The sequence below is a fragment of the Syngnathus scovelli genome, chromosome 19 (genome assembly GCF_024217435.2).
Source record: "Syngnathus scovelli strain Florida chromosome 19, RoL_Ssco_1.2, whole genome shotgun sequence".
NCBI classification, from domain to species: domain Eukaryota; kingdom Metazoa; phylum Chordata; class Actinopteri; order Syngnathiformes; family Syngnathidae; genus Syngnathus; species Syngnathus scovelli.
Window position 1 is genome coordinate 645178 of NC_090865.1, and position 16122 is coordinate 661299.

General features: G+C 43.0%; 2 protein-coding genes across 5 annotated transcripts in view; one reads left to right on the forward strand and one right to left on the reverse strand.

The window, feature by feature from the left end:
* LOC125986631 (sodium bicarbonate cotransporter 3) overlaps window positions 1-16122 on the reverse strand; it is a 43086-nt gene that overhangs the window by 11750 nt on the left and 15214 nt on the right. The window contains exons 26-28 of one of the 2 annotated variants that reach the window (XM_049750395.2): window positions 15595-15730; window positions 10333-10379; window positions 1982-2157 (exon numbers count right to left, since the gene is read on the reverse strand). In XM_049750395.2, the coding sequence (XP_049606352.1) occupies window positions 15707-15730 (24 nt within the window). In that variant the 3' untranslated portion in view covers window positions 1982-2157; window positions 10333-10379; window positions 15595-15706. Of the gene's footprint in view, window positions 1-1981; window positions 2158-10332; window positions 10380-13403; window positions 15731-16122 lie in introns of those variants that run through there. The other variant, XM_049750394.2, reaches the window with a different exon arrangement.
* Window positions 9417-14218, forward strand: LOC125986632 (homocysteine-responsive endoplasmic reticulum-resident ubiquitin-like domain member 2 protein). Of its 3 annotated transcripts, none has more exons than XM_049750397.2 (9): window positions 9417-9536; window positions 9928-10163; window positions 10760-10837; window positions 10911-11012; window positions 11160-11281; window positions 11461-11574; window positions 11639-11929; window positions 12166-12274; window positions 12563-14218. In XM_049750397.2, the coding sequence occupies exons 2-9, from the start codon at window positions 10014-10016 to the stop codon at window positions 12737-12739; spliced, it is 1143 nt and encodes a 380-aa protein (XP_049606354.1). In that variant the 5' UTR covers window positions 9417-9536; window positions 9928-10013; the 3' UTR covers window positions 12740-14218. The 3 variants fall into 3 exon arrangements, with proteins under 3 accessions (XP_049606354.1, XP_049606355.1, XP_049606353.1); XM_049750396.2 differs by lacking the exon at window positions 9417-9536 and adding an exon at window positions 9557-9728; XM_049750398.2 differs by lacking the exons at window positions 9417-9536; window positions 11639-11929 and adding an exon at window positions 9555-9728.

Genomic DNA, 16122 nt, shown 5'->3' on the forward strand with positions numbered 1-16122 from the left:
GTATGTATTTGCTTTAGTCACCAAAGAATGATATAATTAATACTCCCAGTCCAGCATATATGTATTTACCGAGCACATAGAATGAATTCAAGCGGGTTGGCTGAGGGCAACTATTACATCTATTCTTCCGGAACCTTTGGACATACACGTTAGCCTTACATCAGAATCATGGTAACAAAAATAAACCTGCAAGTTTCAGATGTTAAGCCTGACAACAACCTCAACACAGTAGCGAGCTTTTTGTCCCTCCTATGCACTCGGAATGTACAGATTCCTGTCAAAGTCTTTCGGAATGACAACCCGAACCCTGCCTTTGTTTTCAAGGGCCTGCTTTTGTCGTTGACCTAATTGCCTCCCAGCTCAGCTCAGCTCAGCTCAGCTCAGCTCAGCTCAGTTCAGCTCTCTCATAACAAGCCTTATGTACTATCTGGCCCAGGCAGCTGTTGCGATTGCATCTTCGCTCCAATGACATCTCGTTTACTGGGTTAGTTGGCCGGCGCAAAACGGAAACGGCTTAGAGCATGCTATGGAACGGAGTTGTTAGTCGCTGCTGCCATTATGTGCGTCAATGACTGGCTCTGTCTGTGTGACAGACTGACATACATTTTCACCGCAGCGTTATCCTTGCAGGGTTGGGGAAAGATGCCTCAAAACCGCTATCGAAGAACAGACCTGTCACCCGTCAAGATATGTAAATGGATGCTTGTTTGTGGATCATTTTGAAGGAACTTGCCGTATAAGTATGAAATCTTTTCAAGATTTTGGAGGACAGGCACGGAAAATCCACTTTCAATGACAAACAAAAGGAACATAATCGAGGCATCGGAGAAGGAATTAGTCCTGGATCTGGGCGCATTAGAGACAATGGAAGCTCCTTAGAAACAAACGGGGACAAAATCAAGCATGGAGATTACGAGAATGTACCGGCCACAAAACCAAGCGCGCGCTTGCGAGGGCAAAGACAGGAATGAATATACAACAGCATTTGTTTTGCATATTCAAAACCCACGTTAGGTTACATCATTGAAGGAAGACTCTCGCTTCCAGAGCGAGGTGAGGTCGCTTAGACTTCCCGACATGTTATACATCTTATGTTGATCTGAGACGCAAGATAATTGAGAGCTCATTCGAATTGAGTCAAGAGCCGGAAGGGAGTGCAAGTGGCGGGTGAGCTCGGCATTCTTCAGACTGATTGTGGCGCGTGTGAGGAGGGAGAAACGTGGAGTGCCTTGACGACATTTACTTAGCAAAGGTTTCGGGGGTCAGCGTGCAAGACAATTGCCGTGATTAGTCTGCATGTAAAACAGATAACATTATACAAACAAGGACGCCACGTGATCACATATTGTTTTTCGATTGTCCTCATTGGGGTCACAATGTGACACCCCAAACTAGATGTTAGCATTCACTTTGGAGGTTGCATGTTCTGCCAGTGCTTGTCAAGTCAAGTCAAGTCAAGTTTATTTGTATAGCCCTAAATCACAAACAGTCTCAAAGGGCTTCACATAGACAAAAATTGACAATTATTCTCAAAGCATCCCTGATCTTAAGCTCCCAAAGCTTGCGTGGGTTTTCTTCAGGTACTCAGGCTCCCTCACACATTTACAAAACATGCACGGTTGGTTCAGTCTAAAAATTGTCCTCAAGTGTGAATGTGAGTGTGAATGGTATGTATATGTGCCATGTGATTGGCGGGCGACCAGTCCAGGGAGTCATCAGCCTCCCGAAGTCAGCTCGTATAGACTCCGGCAAATAAAACGTATGGATGGATGGATGGATGGATGGATGGATGGATGGATGGATGGACGGACGGACGGACGGACGGACGGACGGAGGGAGGGATGGATGGATGGATGGATGGATGGATGGATGGATGGATGGATGGATGGAGGGATATTTGTGTGCAGGACATTGAAAAACCTCACCGGAGTTTGCTTTCTAGAGTGTTTTTAGTATTACTGTGAAATTAAAAAGGGCTCACCTGCTTGTGTGTGGATAAACTTGTGAAATGGTTGGAAGACACGTCGTTGTCTTGCTGCTGTTGCTTCGTCACGTTTTCGCTGCCCGTCAGGTTTCCATGGGGATAGTGGTGAATCACTCTGTAGGTAGGAACCCAGTTGTCAAGGACTTGCATATTGCAGTGGAATTTCCCGCATTCTACAAGTCAACACGTGAACCAAAAGAGAAGGAACAAAGAGTTTTGTCAACAGTACATTCAGTGATTGGCAGACAAACATTGATTTGTTAGGATTTCAAAACAATTTTTTTTTTTTCAGAAATGCAGTATTCTCTTCTAACCTCTTGAAACTTTTTCAATACTCTGACTTTGGAGATTCTGGACAACTTACCGACCAACTACTAGACACAGCCAGACATATTTGAACTAATATTAATATTTTGAAATCATATTTTAACTATTACCCCCAAAGGTTGAAGAAGGTGCAGGATTTCTAAAATGGCCTGAAACAAAACTGCTGCAAATGTGGAGTCAAAAGCCAAATAAAGTGTAAACAAACCTTGAAGAAAGAAATTCTCAACTAATTTGAAACCTGGCAAAAGCTTCAAAATACCATACACGAACGACCCAGCCGTCAATGACAGATCACAAACTGCTGGTGAAACAGAACTTTGTATTTTGCCAAGGGTAATCATTATTTTGGCGCGCAAGCTACCGAGGAGAGGATACATTGAGCGACCTTTTGCTTTCAGCTCAGTAGAATATAATCCTTCGAAACATTATTCAACAGATTGCTAACGTACAAAGATGAAAAATGCTTGACTTTGGATATGTGGAGGCTGCAATTCAGGCATTGCAATGGCAAAGCAAAGATAAAGGTGCGCTTCCGGTCCTACCATATGAAGCTTGGATAGTGACGCTCTTAGCACATAAAGCTCTCATTTCTGGAATTCATCATGATCGGTACAAAACTTACATACACACACAAAATAAGGTAGAATCATTTGATAAATCAAAGACAAATGATCTTTTTGTCTTTTTTTTTTTGGTTAGCTATATTATACTGAGCAAGCAGGAATAGGACATCACAGTACTAAATTGAATTTCTATAGGCCTGTAAGAGTTGCCCTGCATAAAGACACATCTTGAGTCACATAGACAACATGAACAGCGAGACCTTCCCATCGGCCACTGTCCTGACTAAACGGCTCCAAAAATAGAGTTCATTTGCTTTCCCAGTTTGATCGACTTTGATAGGCAATTACCTCCGATAGACAAAAAGGGTGGTCCCGCTCCAAGAAGCAGGCCGTATACAACTCCTTCTCTGAAAAACACAATTATCCAGCCATTTATAGAGGCAACTAAATTGTTTGTGTGCTATGAAAATTGAACTACAAATTGGGCCCCAACCAATTGACTTGCTATTCCAGAACATATGGAGAAACTGACAGGTGCTTTTGGAAACAGATTACAGTCAATAACTATTCAACTCCATGTTACAAATACACACTTGTAATTATCTTTGGCCTCTTTATGTAACTGTTGAGTGTATTTTTTTTAGATCAGTCATTTTACAGTTGAGCTTAACGACATGATTTTGTTCAACATGGAAGGCCGTGTTGTCTCCAGCTGGCTAAGCAATACAGAAAATGATCAATTCAGATTCATCAATTTTGGTCAAGCTGTCACCATCCAAAACTTTTTATGAACTGTACAGACAACGATTTGTGTCATTCCTATTCAAACGTCGTCTTTGCGCAGACTTTGGATTGGATGGCGACGTGACCATTGTGACCTGTGCGGAAAAAAAAGCAATGGATGCCAGCAAGTGATCAAGTAAAATAACGAAACAAGAGGATGAGCTATGACTACTGGTGTAGGTGTAGAGACGTGTGCTGAGCCACGGTTCACTATAAATATTATTGCCTCCCTCAAAAGCCTACACAAATTCCTCCCAGCACGACACTTTATACGAGTGGTTGGACAAAGGCATCAGAACAAAGATCTTTAAACAAACAAACAAACAAACAAACAAACAAACAAACAAACAAACAAACAAACAAACAAACAAACAAACAAACAAACAAACAAAAGATTGAGGACTAAACACTGCTGGAACCTTTCCTAAGGCAGTCATTTTATGGAGCAATGTCAACAAAGAAACTAAATAATCCAGGTCTGACGTCATTTGAAATAACTACCAACCAATCATTTGCGGTGCTGGTTTGAGAACTAGGCCAATACGGTCCACAAGAATCAAATCATTTCAAAAAGGGATTTGTTTTTCGATCATTGTTTCTGTGTGGCTTCGACAAACATTCTCAATTCACCGCTGCAATTATCAGCAGAGTAGCGGCATTTTTGAAAGTGCATCTGCGTTTCAGTAGGTGCAACAAACACTTGGAGAGCTGCTTACTCATCCTCCACTCCAGTACGTGATGCGTTTGGTGTAACCGCTGCTCAGCTGTCCACTCCCACTTGAATTCTCACAGTAGGCTGCGGGTCGGGAAGGCCCGAAGCACGAGGATCATCGACTAAAAAAATGATGCCCACCTGCTGGCTGGCAAAGGCTCTCCCACATGTGCTTCCTTACAAGTCCTCATTGTCCTCTTTGTCACCCACAGCCTGTGCCAGCCACCATTTTCGTACGTGAGGCTCGGAATGACATCGTACCCATCCATCCATCCAATCATCTGAACTAATGTAATCAAAGTCTTGTCAGGACAGAAAATTTGAACGCTTCAAATCTCTTAATGTGACATTCTGGAAGAAAGCTGCAGTGATTTCTTTCATTTGAGCAAACGGCCTTGCTGGGATGAGTCACTTGCACGTGTTTAAGAAAGAAGAAAGTTCATGTTCAATCGAGTAAAAAAAAAGGATCTGTATGGTATGGTACAATATGTTGCACATGAAGATATTTCCACATGAGCACCATCACCTCTGACCCCACACTTTGCAAATGTGTCTTTTGTGTGTCTCATGTTTTTGTGCTAGTGCAGCAGCAACTGAAGGGTCCTGTGTCACCTTCTTACGAGTACTTTCTTTGGTGAGCATTCTCAGCTCTCGTCTGCCTCCCTCAGGTTCAAGCGGGCATGTCGGGACTTCCGGTTGCCATGGTCATTCGTATTCATGTTACGCTGCAGACCTCTTTCAGCCAGTGTAGCAGGTTTTTGAATGAAGCCTTTTCAGCTTATTGTTTTGACATTTGTCCAACGCTTAGTGCAAACTCCCGACCAGATAACAGATGAGTAAATACTACGTATGTATGAGAAGCTTTGGTAAATGAAGTTTCCGTTGGCATTATATAGCCACAACATGCGCATGAACAAAACCTGACCTGACCTGCAGAGTTGTGTAATATTAGGAGCGCGTCTGTAACACAAGAGCCTTCCAAACAATGAAAGCTGTTTACGTTGTGCAATCCTCTCATGATCATGATTTGAACGGTGACATTCTCCCTGTGAAAAATAATATTGCGACTTGATTCCTTTCCAAAGCATATAACCAAAGCTTTTAACATAGACTCTTTGTAAATTTGCTCTCAATTTTGTGTCTCTGCCTTGCCCGCAGGGATAACTTCATCTCCTGGACCTATTTAAGGTGGAGAAAGATGAAGTAGCGGAAAGATGTGCACCAACTGAGACATGTGTCTGTTTTTGCTTGCTTTTTTGGAAGTACCATTAAATTGGGGAGCAGTGCATTAAAGTGACAATGGCTACCACGGCAACAGTACTTGCTTCATTCAGACGATTCCGAAAAATTGGACAGACTATTACATCTTTTTAGTTAGCATATGCATTGAGTTTGAACAATGTGTTGCAAATGAGGCCAATCATTCACAAATGCATTGTGCACGGGTCATGCAAACCTGCAATGGAAAGCTGAATCATTATGCAAAGTGACAATGTCACGTTGGTGAGTCATACAAAGAGATGCAAATGCAGTGAGCATCTTATGACAAAAGAGTGGCAAATGATGGCTAAGTGTCACACTCTTTACAAAGCTGATGACATTTCAAACAAACATCTCTTGCAATACAGTAAATATCAACACTTTGATACATTTACAATTGGAATTGACCTTAAGGGTACTTTCCACTTGGTTTCAACTTATGGATTCTTGCCGTCACTTGGCCGTGAGTGTTTTAATGACGTCCAGGCTTGTCAAGGGTTCCTCCTTAGTATGTCATTGTGACCAGTAAGTGCAATCAACATTTGTGACTCCGCGTAAGTGTGCGCGCGCTTTGCAGTTCATTTGTGTTTGGCTCCGAATCAAAAGGCTCTGTGAGAACTTGTCCAGACTCCGGTGACGTCAATGACGTTGTAAGAAAGGCAAGCGGCTATGACTGAATACTTGTTGCAATCACTCATGTGTAGTTCCAGCCACGTCTGATCATTTGATTAAAGCATCGGCTGCTTACATTTTTCGACCTAAACCATGTTGCTTTGACACAGTGGCAATTTGCTCCCCGTAGCCCGTTCACTTCAACAATGAACGATGTAATCATGCCTTTTTTTCTTTTTGCATGCGGCCCCACCCGCCTTTGTTTCTGTGTCAGGAAATGTTCACGTAAAACAGGGCTGAAGCTTTCTATATTTGTTGGCCAGTCACAGAGAAAGTCAGAGAGGCGCGACACACGTCCGCATGTCTCCATTTTTCCGGCATGACTCGTTCATTGCGTATTCAATCCAGCGAGTGTTCATGTATGTCAGCTAAAGTGAGCAACTTGACCTTTACATACGTACATGACATTTTCTCATCTTGATGACAAGGCGCTGAGGTGCTTTTTCTAATATGGACAGGAGGATGGATGGTGGAGATATGGGAGATAGCAAAAGTAGGAAGCAAGCTGGCAGTCCAAGAAGCCAAAGAACCCCCCCCCCCCCGGTTCAAGCTCAGGAGGCGCCCGCCACCTTCACAGTGACACAAATTGTGCCTAAGGCAGGCTAGAGGGAAAAAGTAGCAAGCAACTGTGTCCCAACGGCAACATCAACACAGCCTTTGATATTGTGCACAGACATCACTCAGTACAGCCACACAGTCTCCAAGTACAATTCCAAAGAAACAGTTTAAAAAAAAAATAAAAATAATTGCTGCTTTGATTGGCATGTTGAGTACTGTATTCAGCACACTCACACAGGGAACTCCTCTTCCGCAAAGAAACACATTACCATGGAAACTGAACTTGACATATGGAGTCCTCCCGAGCCTCTGCAAGCTTTGTTGCTGCGGTGATGTCAGAATTCCAAAGGTGTCACAGAAAAGTGTGCGAACAGAAGGACATCTGTGCTGGATTTTTACCAATGCATTCAAAGCATCTTCTGCAAAACAGCAGTGATGCGACAACCAAAGCTTTTGTGTTTGCACAAAGCCAATGCATACACCAATATGCGTTTTGTGAGGTTGAACCTCATAAATATATCATTCAAACAAAATTGCTGGTCAAGATCACAATGACCCGCATTGGCCGTCATTGTCTGAATGCTTCCGGCTGCAGCTCAATAGCGAATACTAATGTCATAATTATGGTAACCCGGCAACAGGAAACGGGCTGCCCTGATGGAGAGAGCCAACAAAGCCAGCCGTCCGTCCGTACGTTGGCTTCAAACGGAAGCCAAAAAATTCCACATCCAGAGGACTTTTGACATCTTAGCAGAACTTGCACCACCTAGACACCATGCTACAAGTGCACTAGTTGTTTCCATAAAAGTCCATTTTTATTGCATTATTCATTCATTGGACTTATGGAAAATACCTTGACTATAGATTTTTTTGCATATGACAAAAAAATAGTCATCCCTTTTCTTTATTTCTTCTCATCTGGGCATTTCAATAATTATTTCAACAATTTCATGAGACTTTCTGTGTTGGTAATATGGTAAAGACAGACTGAGTGAAAAAGATTCGTTTTTTTTTCTTCAAAGAACCAAAAACGGAAGTATTATGTATTTTGGTAGGTTGAATGGAAAGATTGCCTGGTTTTTAAAAACGACAATCAATGGGATATATCTTTGCCGTTACTGACCAAAATAAATTTCTCATTCACAAAAAAGCTTTCTGAGATGAAAAATAATCTTCACTTACAAAAAGCTACATCCAGCTCATGAGAATGACATCTGTCTAAAAAAGGCAATTCCCTACCTGCACAGAAACAGCGTTAATACACAGAGAAAAGGAAACTATTTTTACTTAATGGAAATTCTATATTCAGCACTCCTTTTCACAGTATCGGTGGCCAAGAGTTCCTGTCTCAATGGCGCGTATCCGGAGCCTGCTGAGAAGCATATTTAAGGTCTGTAAGGGGCCATTATGAGGTGACCACAAATAGCCCGTTATTGTAGCACATGTTACACGTGCATTGCTAATGGGTTCTTTGCCGTGATGTGGCTCGGGGTCGTCCTCTCTTTGATGTAAACTAATGACCCTCGCTCCGCAAGATGATACGAATACCATCACTATGAAGGAAGCGCTAGCCACCCACCATCTCCCTCCTAGTCATTATCGCTTCCATTTAAAGCACCAGTTAGGGAGGGAGGGAGGGAGGGAGGGATGTCGTCGGTCCAGTAGCGTGCAATTGACCTTGTCTGATTTTGACATGTTCTCGTTCGGTCTCGCAAGCACAAGGCCCTAATTTACAGAAGGTTGACTCATTCTTGTTTTTCGGAAAACCTCCATCCATCCATCCATCCATCCATCCATCCATCCATCCATCCATCCATCCATCCATCCATCCATCCATCCATCCATCCATCCATCCATCCATCCATCCATCCATCCATCCATCCATCCATCCATCCATCCATCCATCCATCCATCCATCCATCCATCCATCCATCCATCCATCCATCCATCCATCCATCCATCCATCCATCCATGTCTCAGAAAACACGTCAACTATCTTGACTGGCACTTGGGAAGTCCAAGCCTATTTCAGAGGGGGGCAGTTTTTTGGATCATGAGCAGATCCTTTCTTAGTCCACAATTCCTGGCCTTTTGGTTGAGCGCAATCTTGGTCCAATCAGTCCATAATGCTTTGTTTCTAAACGTTTGTTGCTCATTTTAGTATATGAAATACCTTTTACTTATAGAGGGAGATATACATGCACAATTTAAACGTTTTCTTGAGCTTTCCCCCCCCATATATTATAATGAATTCAGTTGTAGTTCATCACAGTTGTGACAATGATTACATACTGCCATCTAGAGGCTCGTTTGTGAATCAAGTCTCGATGCATTTTGGTATGAAAACGCGCTCCTGTTGTGTGTACCTTTTGAATCCTCGAAGCAATGGAGGTTTTAATTGCAAATAATAATTTTTGCAGCCATCAAACTGCATCAATACAATTTTCACAATGACATCACTTTCCCCACGATTCATTGTAGAATCAATACCAAACATATGGGTATAGAAAAATGAATTTGCAAGCGTGCAAAACATGACTTGATATGGAATAAGAGAGTATTTTGTGTCCCGGACACCGAGAGGCGCTGTACTAAGTGGAAGTTTCTTGCAACGCGATCTCATGGCAAACGAGTAAGAGGACAGCTGGGCTCGGCAGGGTAGGAGTAAACACCGAAGGTAAACCCAATTGATCCTCATCATATAGCAATCCATAGCACTTTATCATCATTTTATTTAGCTTTTAAAATGCATCTGTATTTTTTTCCTGTGCTTAACACGATCAAACGCACCAACGGCTTAATATCTAGTGGGGCTAAATGTTAGCTCGGCTAGTTGCGTCAACAGTGTACATTGAACTCTCCAACCCAGGTAATTAAGGAATTATTACAATACAATAACCAGTTTGTGGAATGCACGGAGGTAGGTTCTACCACACCGATCACTGACATTGCATTGTTGCGAAATGTCAGACACTGTGTTTTAGCACTCTAGTAGAGCCTAAATAAGATCCTGATAAAAATAGTCTTTTTTTTTTTTTTTTTGCCCCCCTGTCTTGTTCACCTTGCAGCCAGAGATGAACTTCACGTAACGATTGGTGTTTCCAGAACACACCACAGCAGTTTGCCTTTTGCATTTCAAGACAAATGCTTGAGAATGATGGCTCAAGGTGTGATGGACGGTGCGGTTACACTTGTCATCAGGGCGCCTAACCAGAAATATGATGACCAGACTATTAATTGCTGCCAGAACTGGACGGTGGAGAAACTCAAAGCCCATTTGGCAGATGTCTACCCCAGCAAACCGGTGAGTAGAAAAACAACCGTGCAATAGTAATAATAATAGTCACAATAATAAATCTTTCCGAGTAGTATTGGCCAATCCCCGTTAGGCATTGTGCAAAGGGAATGTTTGGTTTTCCTCAAATACCTCCAAACCATGTGAAATAGGTCAATTGTATAAAGAAGTAGCCTACCTTCCCACACTTTTGGGCGTGTCAAAGAGGAGTTCTCTTTTCGGCGCCTGTAGAAACATACAAGCGTAAATCAACAAAAGCAAACATGCAAATCAGCAAATTGAAATTGATGCAATAGCACTGTACGTTAGCTCAAAAAATAAAAGTAGAAAATAGCAATTTTTTTCTTTCCCATTTGAAAAGAGAAAGTTAAGACTTAGAAATAATATGAGAGCATTGATGGACATGTGAAGGCAGGTCAAGAGGCCAAGCAATATGTGCTATTTGGGTATTTTAAATCCTCGAGTCTAGAAAGGAGATTAGATTGTTAGTGGTGTGGTTAAGATTTACATAGCAACATTATGTACACCGGGTTAGACTTTGTGTTGTGGTGGGTTGTGCAATAAAGGGGCCACATGAGGCATTTCTTTTCTTTTTTTTTTTTTAGAGCTCCAAAGACCAGAGACTGGTGTATTCTGGCAAGCTGCTTTTGGATCACTTTACTTTAAAAGATGTGCTCCGAAAGGTACCCGACTACCAGTTGTCTAACCAATGGTGAGGGCGTAACGAGTCAGAACATTTTGTAATGTCTTTTCCAGCAAGACGAGTATCATATGCTTCATCTGGTGTGCCCCTCACCGACGCCCCCCAGCTCCCCGAAGCCCACCCGCAGGCCTCGAGAGAGCGCGGCCCAATCCTCGGTGAGCGCATCGGTGACATGCTCCTCACTCCTCTTTCATCATCAGCTACGTTTTGTTTCATCATTCGCCTTCATGCCCAAAGAGGTCCCCTAAGAGGATATGCGCACTCTTGCCAGTCGAAGCGTAATTGGATGCTCTGATTGACAGGTCACTCAAAGTGCTAGTCCTTCCTTCCCCGGTCAACACAGCCAATCAGAGAGCAGTGACGGACTCCGACAACGAGGTGCACAGTTCTCTTACGAGCAGTTGCATCAGCAATTCATGAACAGGTACTTTGGGATTCACTGTATCATCATAATGCAAAAAAATGGATATCCATGTCAGTCAGCTAGGGTGATTATCAATTTATTGATCATCAATTTCAATTGATTAACCAAGTGGCATGTAAATTGTTGCATGCGCCTCATGTTAATGTTGTCGCGGTGGTGGTCTTTTTTTTTTTTCCCAGCTGGAGTCATTTCTCTGCAATGTCCACCCCTCCCACAAACGTGACCCCCTATTACAACCCCATGACGCTCTTGTGGTGGCAGCAGTTGTATGCTCGCCAATTTTACATGCACTAGTAAGTCTTCACTTTTCCAAGGTGGTAGTCATTTGTCGTTTCAATGCATGACTTCTCTCGACAGTAATTTACTGGCAGCCACCTCCCAAAACCTAAGCCACGACCTACCCAGGACTCCCCCCGTCCCCCAAGCAGACCCCCCGAGCCAGCGCCCGCGGGTGGATCGCCGCGGCAACCCCGAAGTGGAGATGAACGCCCAAGGGGGGGAGATACTGAACGAGGAGGATCTCAACCGGGATTGGCTGGACTGGGTGTACACCTTTTCCCGGGCCGCCGTCTTACTTAGTATCGTGTACTTTTACTCGTCCTTCAGTCGCTTTCTCATGGTGATGACGGCCATGCTGGTGCTTTACCTGTGAGTGGCTCGTCCTAATCTGTTGATGCGATCCAATTTTTTGCATTATTGTGATGTTTGCCCGTGTCACTCGATTACTACTGCTAAAATATTTTAAACGTCGTTTTCTTAGATTTGCAGAAACGCAAAAAAAAAAAAACCCAACCAACCTTTAAACACAATTTATGTGTAAAATACATTTCTACGAAGCCTTTCCAAATTGGGTTTACACGTGTAATGTAATTTGTGTTTAACAGTCACCAGGCCGGCTGGTTTCCCTTCAACCTGGAAAATGAACTGCAGCTTCCTGGAGAAAATCAGGAAGAGATGGAGGCAGAGCTACAGAACAATGACCTCCATGGAATGGTATGCAGCTCACTTTTGGGGTATTTGCTTCATTGGTTGTGTTGTCAGCGGCCACAGCAATAGAACCACTTTGGTTGGTTTTACGCAAGTGGTTGTAACGTTGTGGCCAGTTAGTGCGGACGTTATCTTTGAATATTAGGTTATTAGAAAAGAATGACGTTAGGAAAGACACGCTTGTGATCTTTTATTTTATTTTTTGAATTCAATTACAATTGAGCAATCATTGCAGAATCATGACAGAAAGTTTTGCATTGGCTCTTTTCTTTTTTCTTCTTTCTTTCCTTACAGGAACACGTCGCAGACGACAGCTCCGACGATGACGAAGGCGGGGAAAGCGGAGAGGAAGGCGCAGAGGACCCGAACGGCGTCATCCCCCAAACGGGCATCCTGTCCTCCATGTGGGCATTTATCATCACCTTTTTCATGTCGCTCGTTCCCGAGGGACCGCAAAATGCTGCCAACTGAGCCGGACTTCTTTGTCATTTCCCCGCAAATGGCTTCAGTATAAAGCGGCGAGCTGCTCTGCTTGTTTTTGGCTGAAAATTGTAATGTGAAGAATGGACGTTGGATCGCCGGTGGTGCCATGTTAGCTTAGTCTGACCCACTCGTCTGTAATGTATTCCAAATGCATCAGCAGACACAATGAGTAACACTAATATAACTAGACAAGGTAAACGGATGCAATCCTTTCTTTGTGGGACAAGATGGCTTTTTAAAGTTGTGATGCTGGAAGTGGGATATGTTCGCCACAGTGCAGACTTAATGGATGGAATGGCTGCTGCTGTTACTTATTTAAAATGTGGTTTATAGATACGCTGTTATGTTATGTTTTGTTTGAATTTTTAACCCTGAGCAACACGGTCATAAATAATGACCTTATCCTGGGGCTATGAAGAAATTGTCTTGCTCCTTCCTTATTAACCTTTGGAAGTCAAAATGATCATTTACACAAAAAGCTGAAAAAAAGAAAATGCTCCAATATTTGCATTTATGCCGGCAATACATATGAAGAAAATGTGACCATTTTGAGGAAAACCACTAAATCCAAATCCTTCAGGCCTAATCAGAGCAAGCATCATGAATAAATGAAGTTGCTTTTGGATTTCTAAATGAGAAGAAACAACCAGGATCAGTTGATACTTTTTATGTTTATTGCTTTCCACTGCGACATACAGTACAAGTCATCATTCTTGCTAACCAGAACGTTTGCTTCATTTTGGCTCGGTTTCTGCCTGCTGGAGTTAGTTCTTCTTTTTTTTCACTCAACAGCGTTTGTTTTGCATGACATGACCCGATTGGTCAGAGTTCACTTCCAGTTTAAAACCCGTGCGGCATGAGCCAAGTTAGTCCCAAGATCCTCCTCGCATGACTCATTCCATCTACGTCGCGAGCAAACATTCAAGACATAACAGAATACACTTACAAACAGCAATTCAGTTTGTAAATGGAAGATAATAACAATAATAAGTCCAGAAGTGGAGTCTGCAGCCGGAGGCTGGCAACAACTTGAATACAGACATGGGCCAACTACACACCAGTCAATAAATAGTGCACTGGTCCACTCTAAACTGACGCCGCTTTGTCTTTGGCATTCATTTATTGGATGCCGCCGCCGCCGCCGCCGCCGCCACCGCGTACATGTATCTATCGGAACACTTAATTGGAAGTACGACACTTGCACATAAAGAGCTCTGACAAGGCACATTGTCACCACAGCTAGACACCGATAGAGCGATAATTATTCCTTACCTGGATATTTAGCTAGTGTCACGGATCCATTCGCATGGAGCATTTATTGCTAAAACAAGACTGCACTTTGCGAAAATTAGATCGGCTTTGTAGAATATTACAAATGTCACATTTACAGTAGAAATATTTGCCTTGCATAAAATGTTTAGCATCACCAAAAGAACATTTTTTTTGTCCACCGCACACACACACACACACACACACACAATAAAAGTAATACAGACAGTATAAAAATAGGTGCAACTAACTGGGGTCACTTGGATTCTTTTTACCCCCAACAACAACAACAACAACAACATTTGGCTGGTGTTGTTTTGTGTGCAGGAGTATGCCGGCCGGCCGTGTGCGTGCGTGCGTGCGTGTCGTCGGCGTCATCGAAACACAACGGGGACTGGCGCAAAGTACAGTGGAACACCCAAGGTTGTAAACAAAAATCCGATTTTCGCCATTTGTCTGGTCCGTTGAGTGACGTGGCAGTGAACAACGTATGAAGATGAGGATATCAGTCGCTGTCAGTTGAGATTCATGGCACATGTGCTAAGAATGTGCTTCTGCTTTGGAAGGCAGTCAGTCATCTTTTCGGTACCTCAAAGTGACGTTCTACGATCGACTCCCATTTATTCACAATGAGAGTGAGAGCAGGCACTAAGGAATACTTGAATAAGTGTCCTTTATTTTGTGTATAATGTGTTCCACTGTACTTGGGCAGATCCTTTATTATTATTATTCTTAGCTTCGAATAGTATCTATGAAATGATAATCATCCAGTTGTGCAGAGCTCAAGAGATGTTGACTACAGCCCAGCTGTGATGTTATCCGTTTGCGTAAACATTCATAAATAAAATCACGGGTTAAAACTGTCGTGGTAGTGATTTGGGGGGAAGAAAACAAAACATGGAAATTCTGCGACCAAAAATCCCACAAGATTCCTGACAAATGTAAATCAAAATTGCCGTAAAACAAATAGTCGGGAGAAGAAGCAACATTTAAATAATAATAGAATAGTACACTAGAATTCATAATGGGTAAGAAAAGGATGCTGGCAAAGTGCTTACTGTACAGTACAGACTTCATATGGCCTCTGAAGTAAGTTTGACATATTACAAATGAAAAGATCACAGTAGATACTGTATACCTGCATTCATATTGAACCTACATTTATATATATATACAAACGACGTTTCTGATGATAAGAATAGATGACATTTAAGCAGCATGAGAAAACATGATTGTTTGACCTGCAATGGTGTCATGTCGACTTCTCTCTAATTCTTTCCTGGCTTTTGGTTTTTGACACATCGGTTCAGATATTCAGGAAATATCCATGTCTCATACATTATTCACCGGCATGGATATTTGCTGAATGGCCTTCATTGAATGGTGCTGGTGTGCTCTTAATAGGACCTTCAAACACTGTCTGTGAACGCTACACAGTATGGAAACGGAAATGAAATGAAACTCAGTCAAAGATCCCCCACGAGTGAGGCCCATTCCTTTGGCATCAGAGGTGCAAACGGTCCAAAAAATGGAGCAGAATACCCTCGGCAACTTAGCGCCCAAGTGGAGCTCACCTGCTTGGCTGAAGCCGCGTGTACAATATGTATATGTCAGCTGCGTCGCTATCACAGGAAGGTCTCTGCGGTGGAACTCTCTCCTGGTGTGTCCGCCGGGCTGACGTCCACTCTAACGCAGGCCGCCTTCTCCCGGCTGTTGACAGGAAGGACGGATACAAAATGAGACTTTGGAAAGAGGAGACAAGGAAACAAGAGGTTCACCGTATCCGGAAGGGAGGGGCTGCTGAGTCTGGGAGCCTTAACAAATGCCAGCACATTCCCTTCACATTCTTACGCCGTCCGTCTCTCACATTTCTCCCATTCGGATCGGAAAATAATTGGGGGGAAGCGGGAATGTGCAAGGCAGTATAAATCCATATCTACTGTCAATAATGTCAAAATGCGGGCCGCGCGAGTCACCGCTCCAGTTCACTGCCCTCCGTGATCCGCTTGTGGCCATTTCATCGGAGATATTGGGACCTTGAACGACTCGGTGCCGAAATGCTAACTTTGAGAAGACAAGCAGGCACACATCAAAGCAAGAGG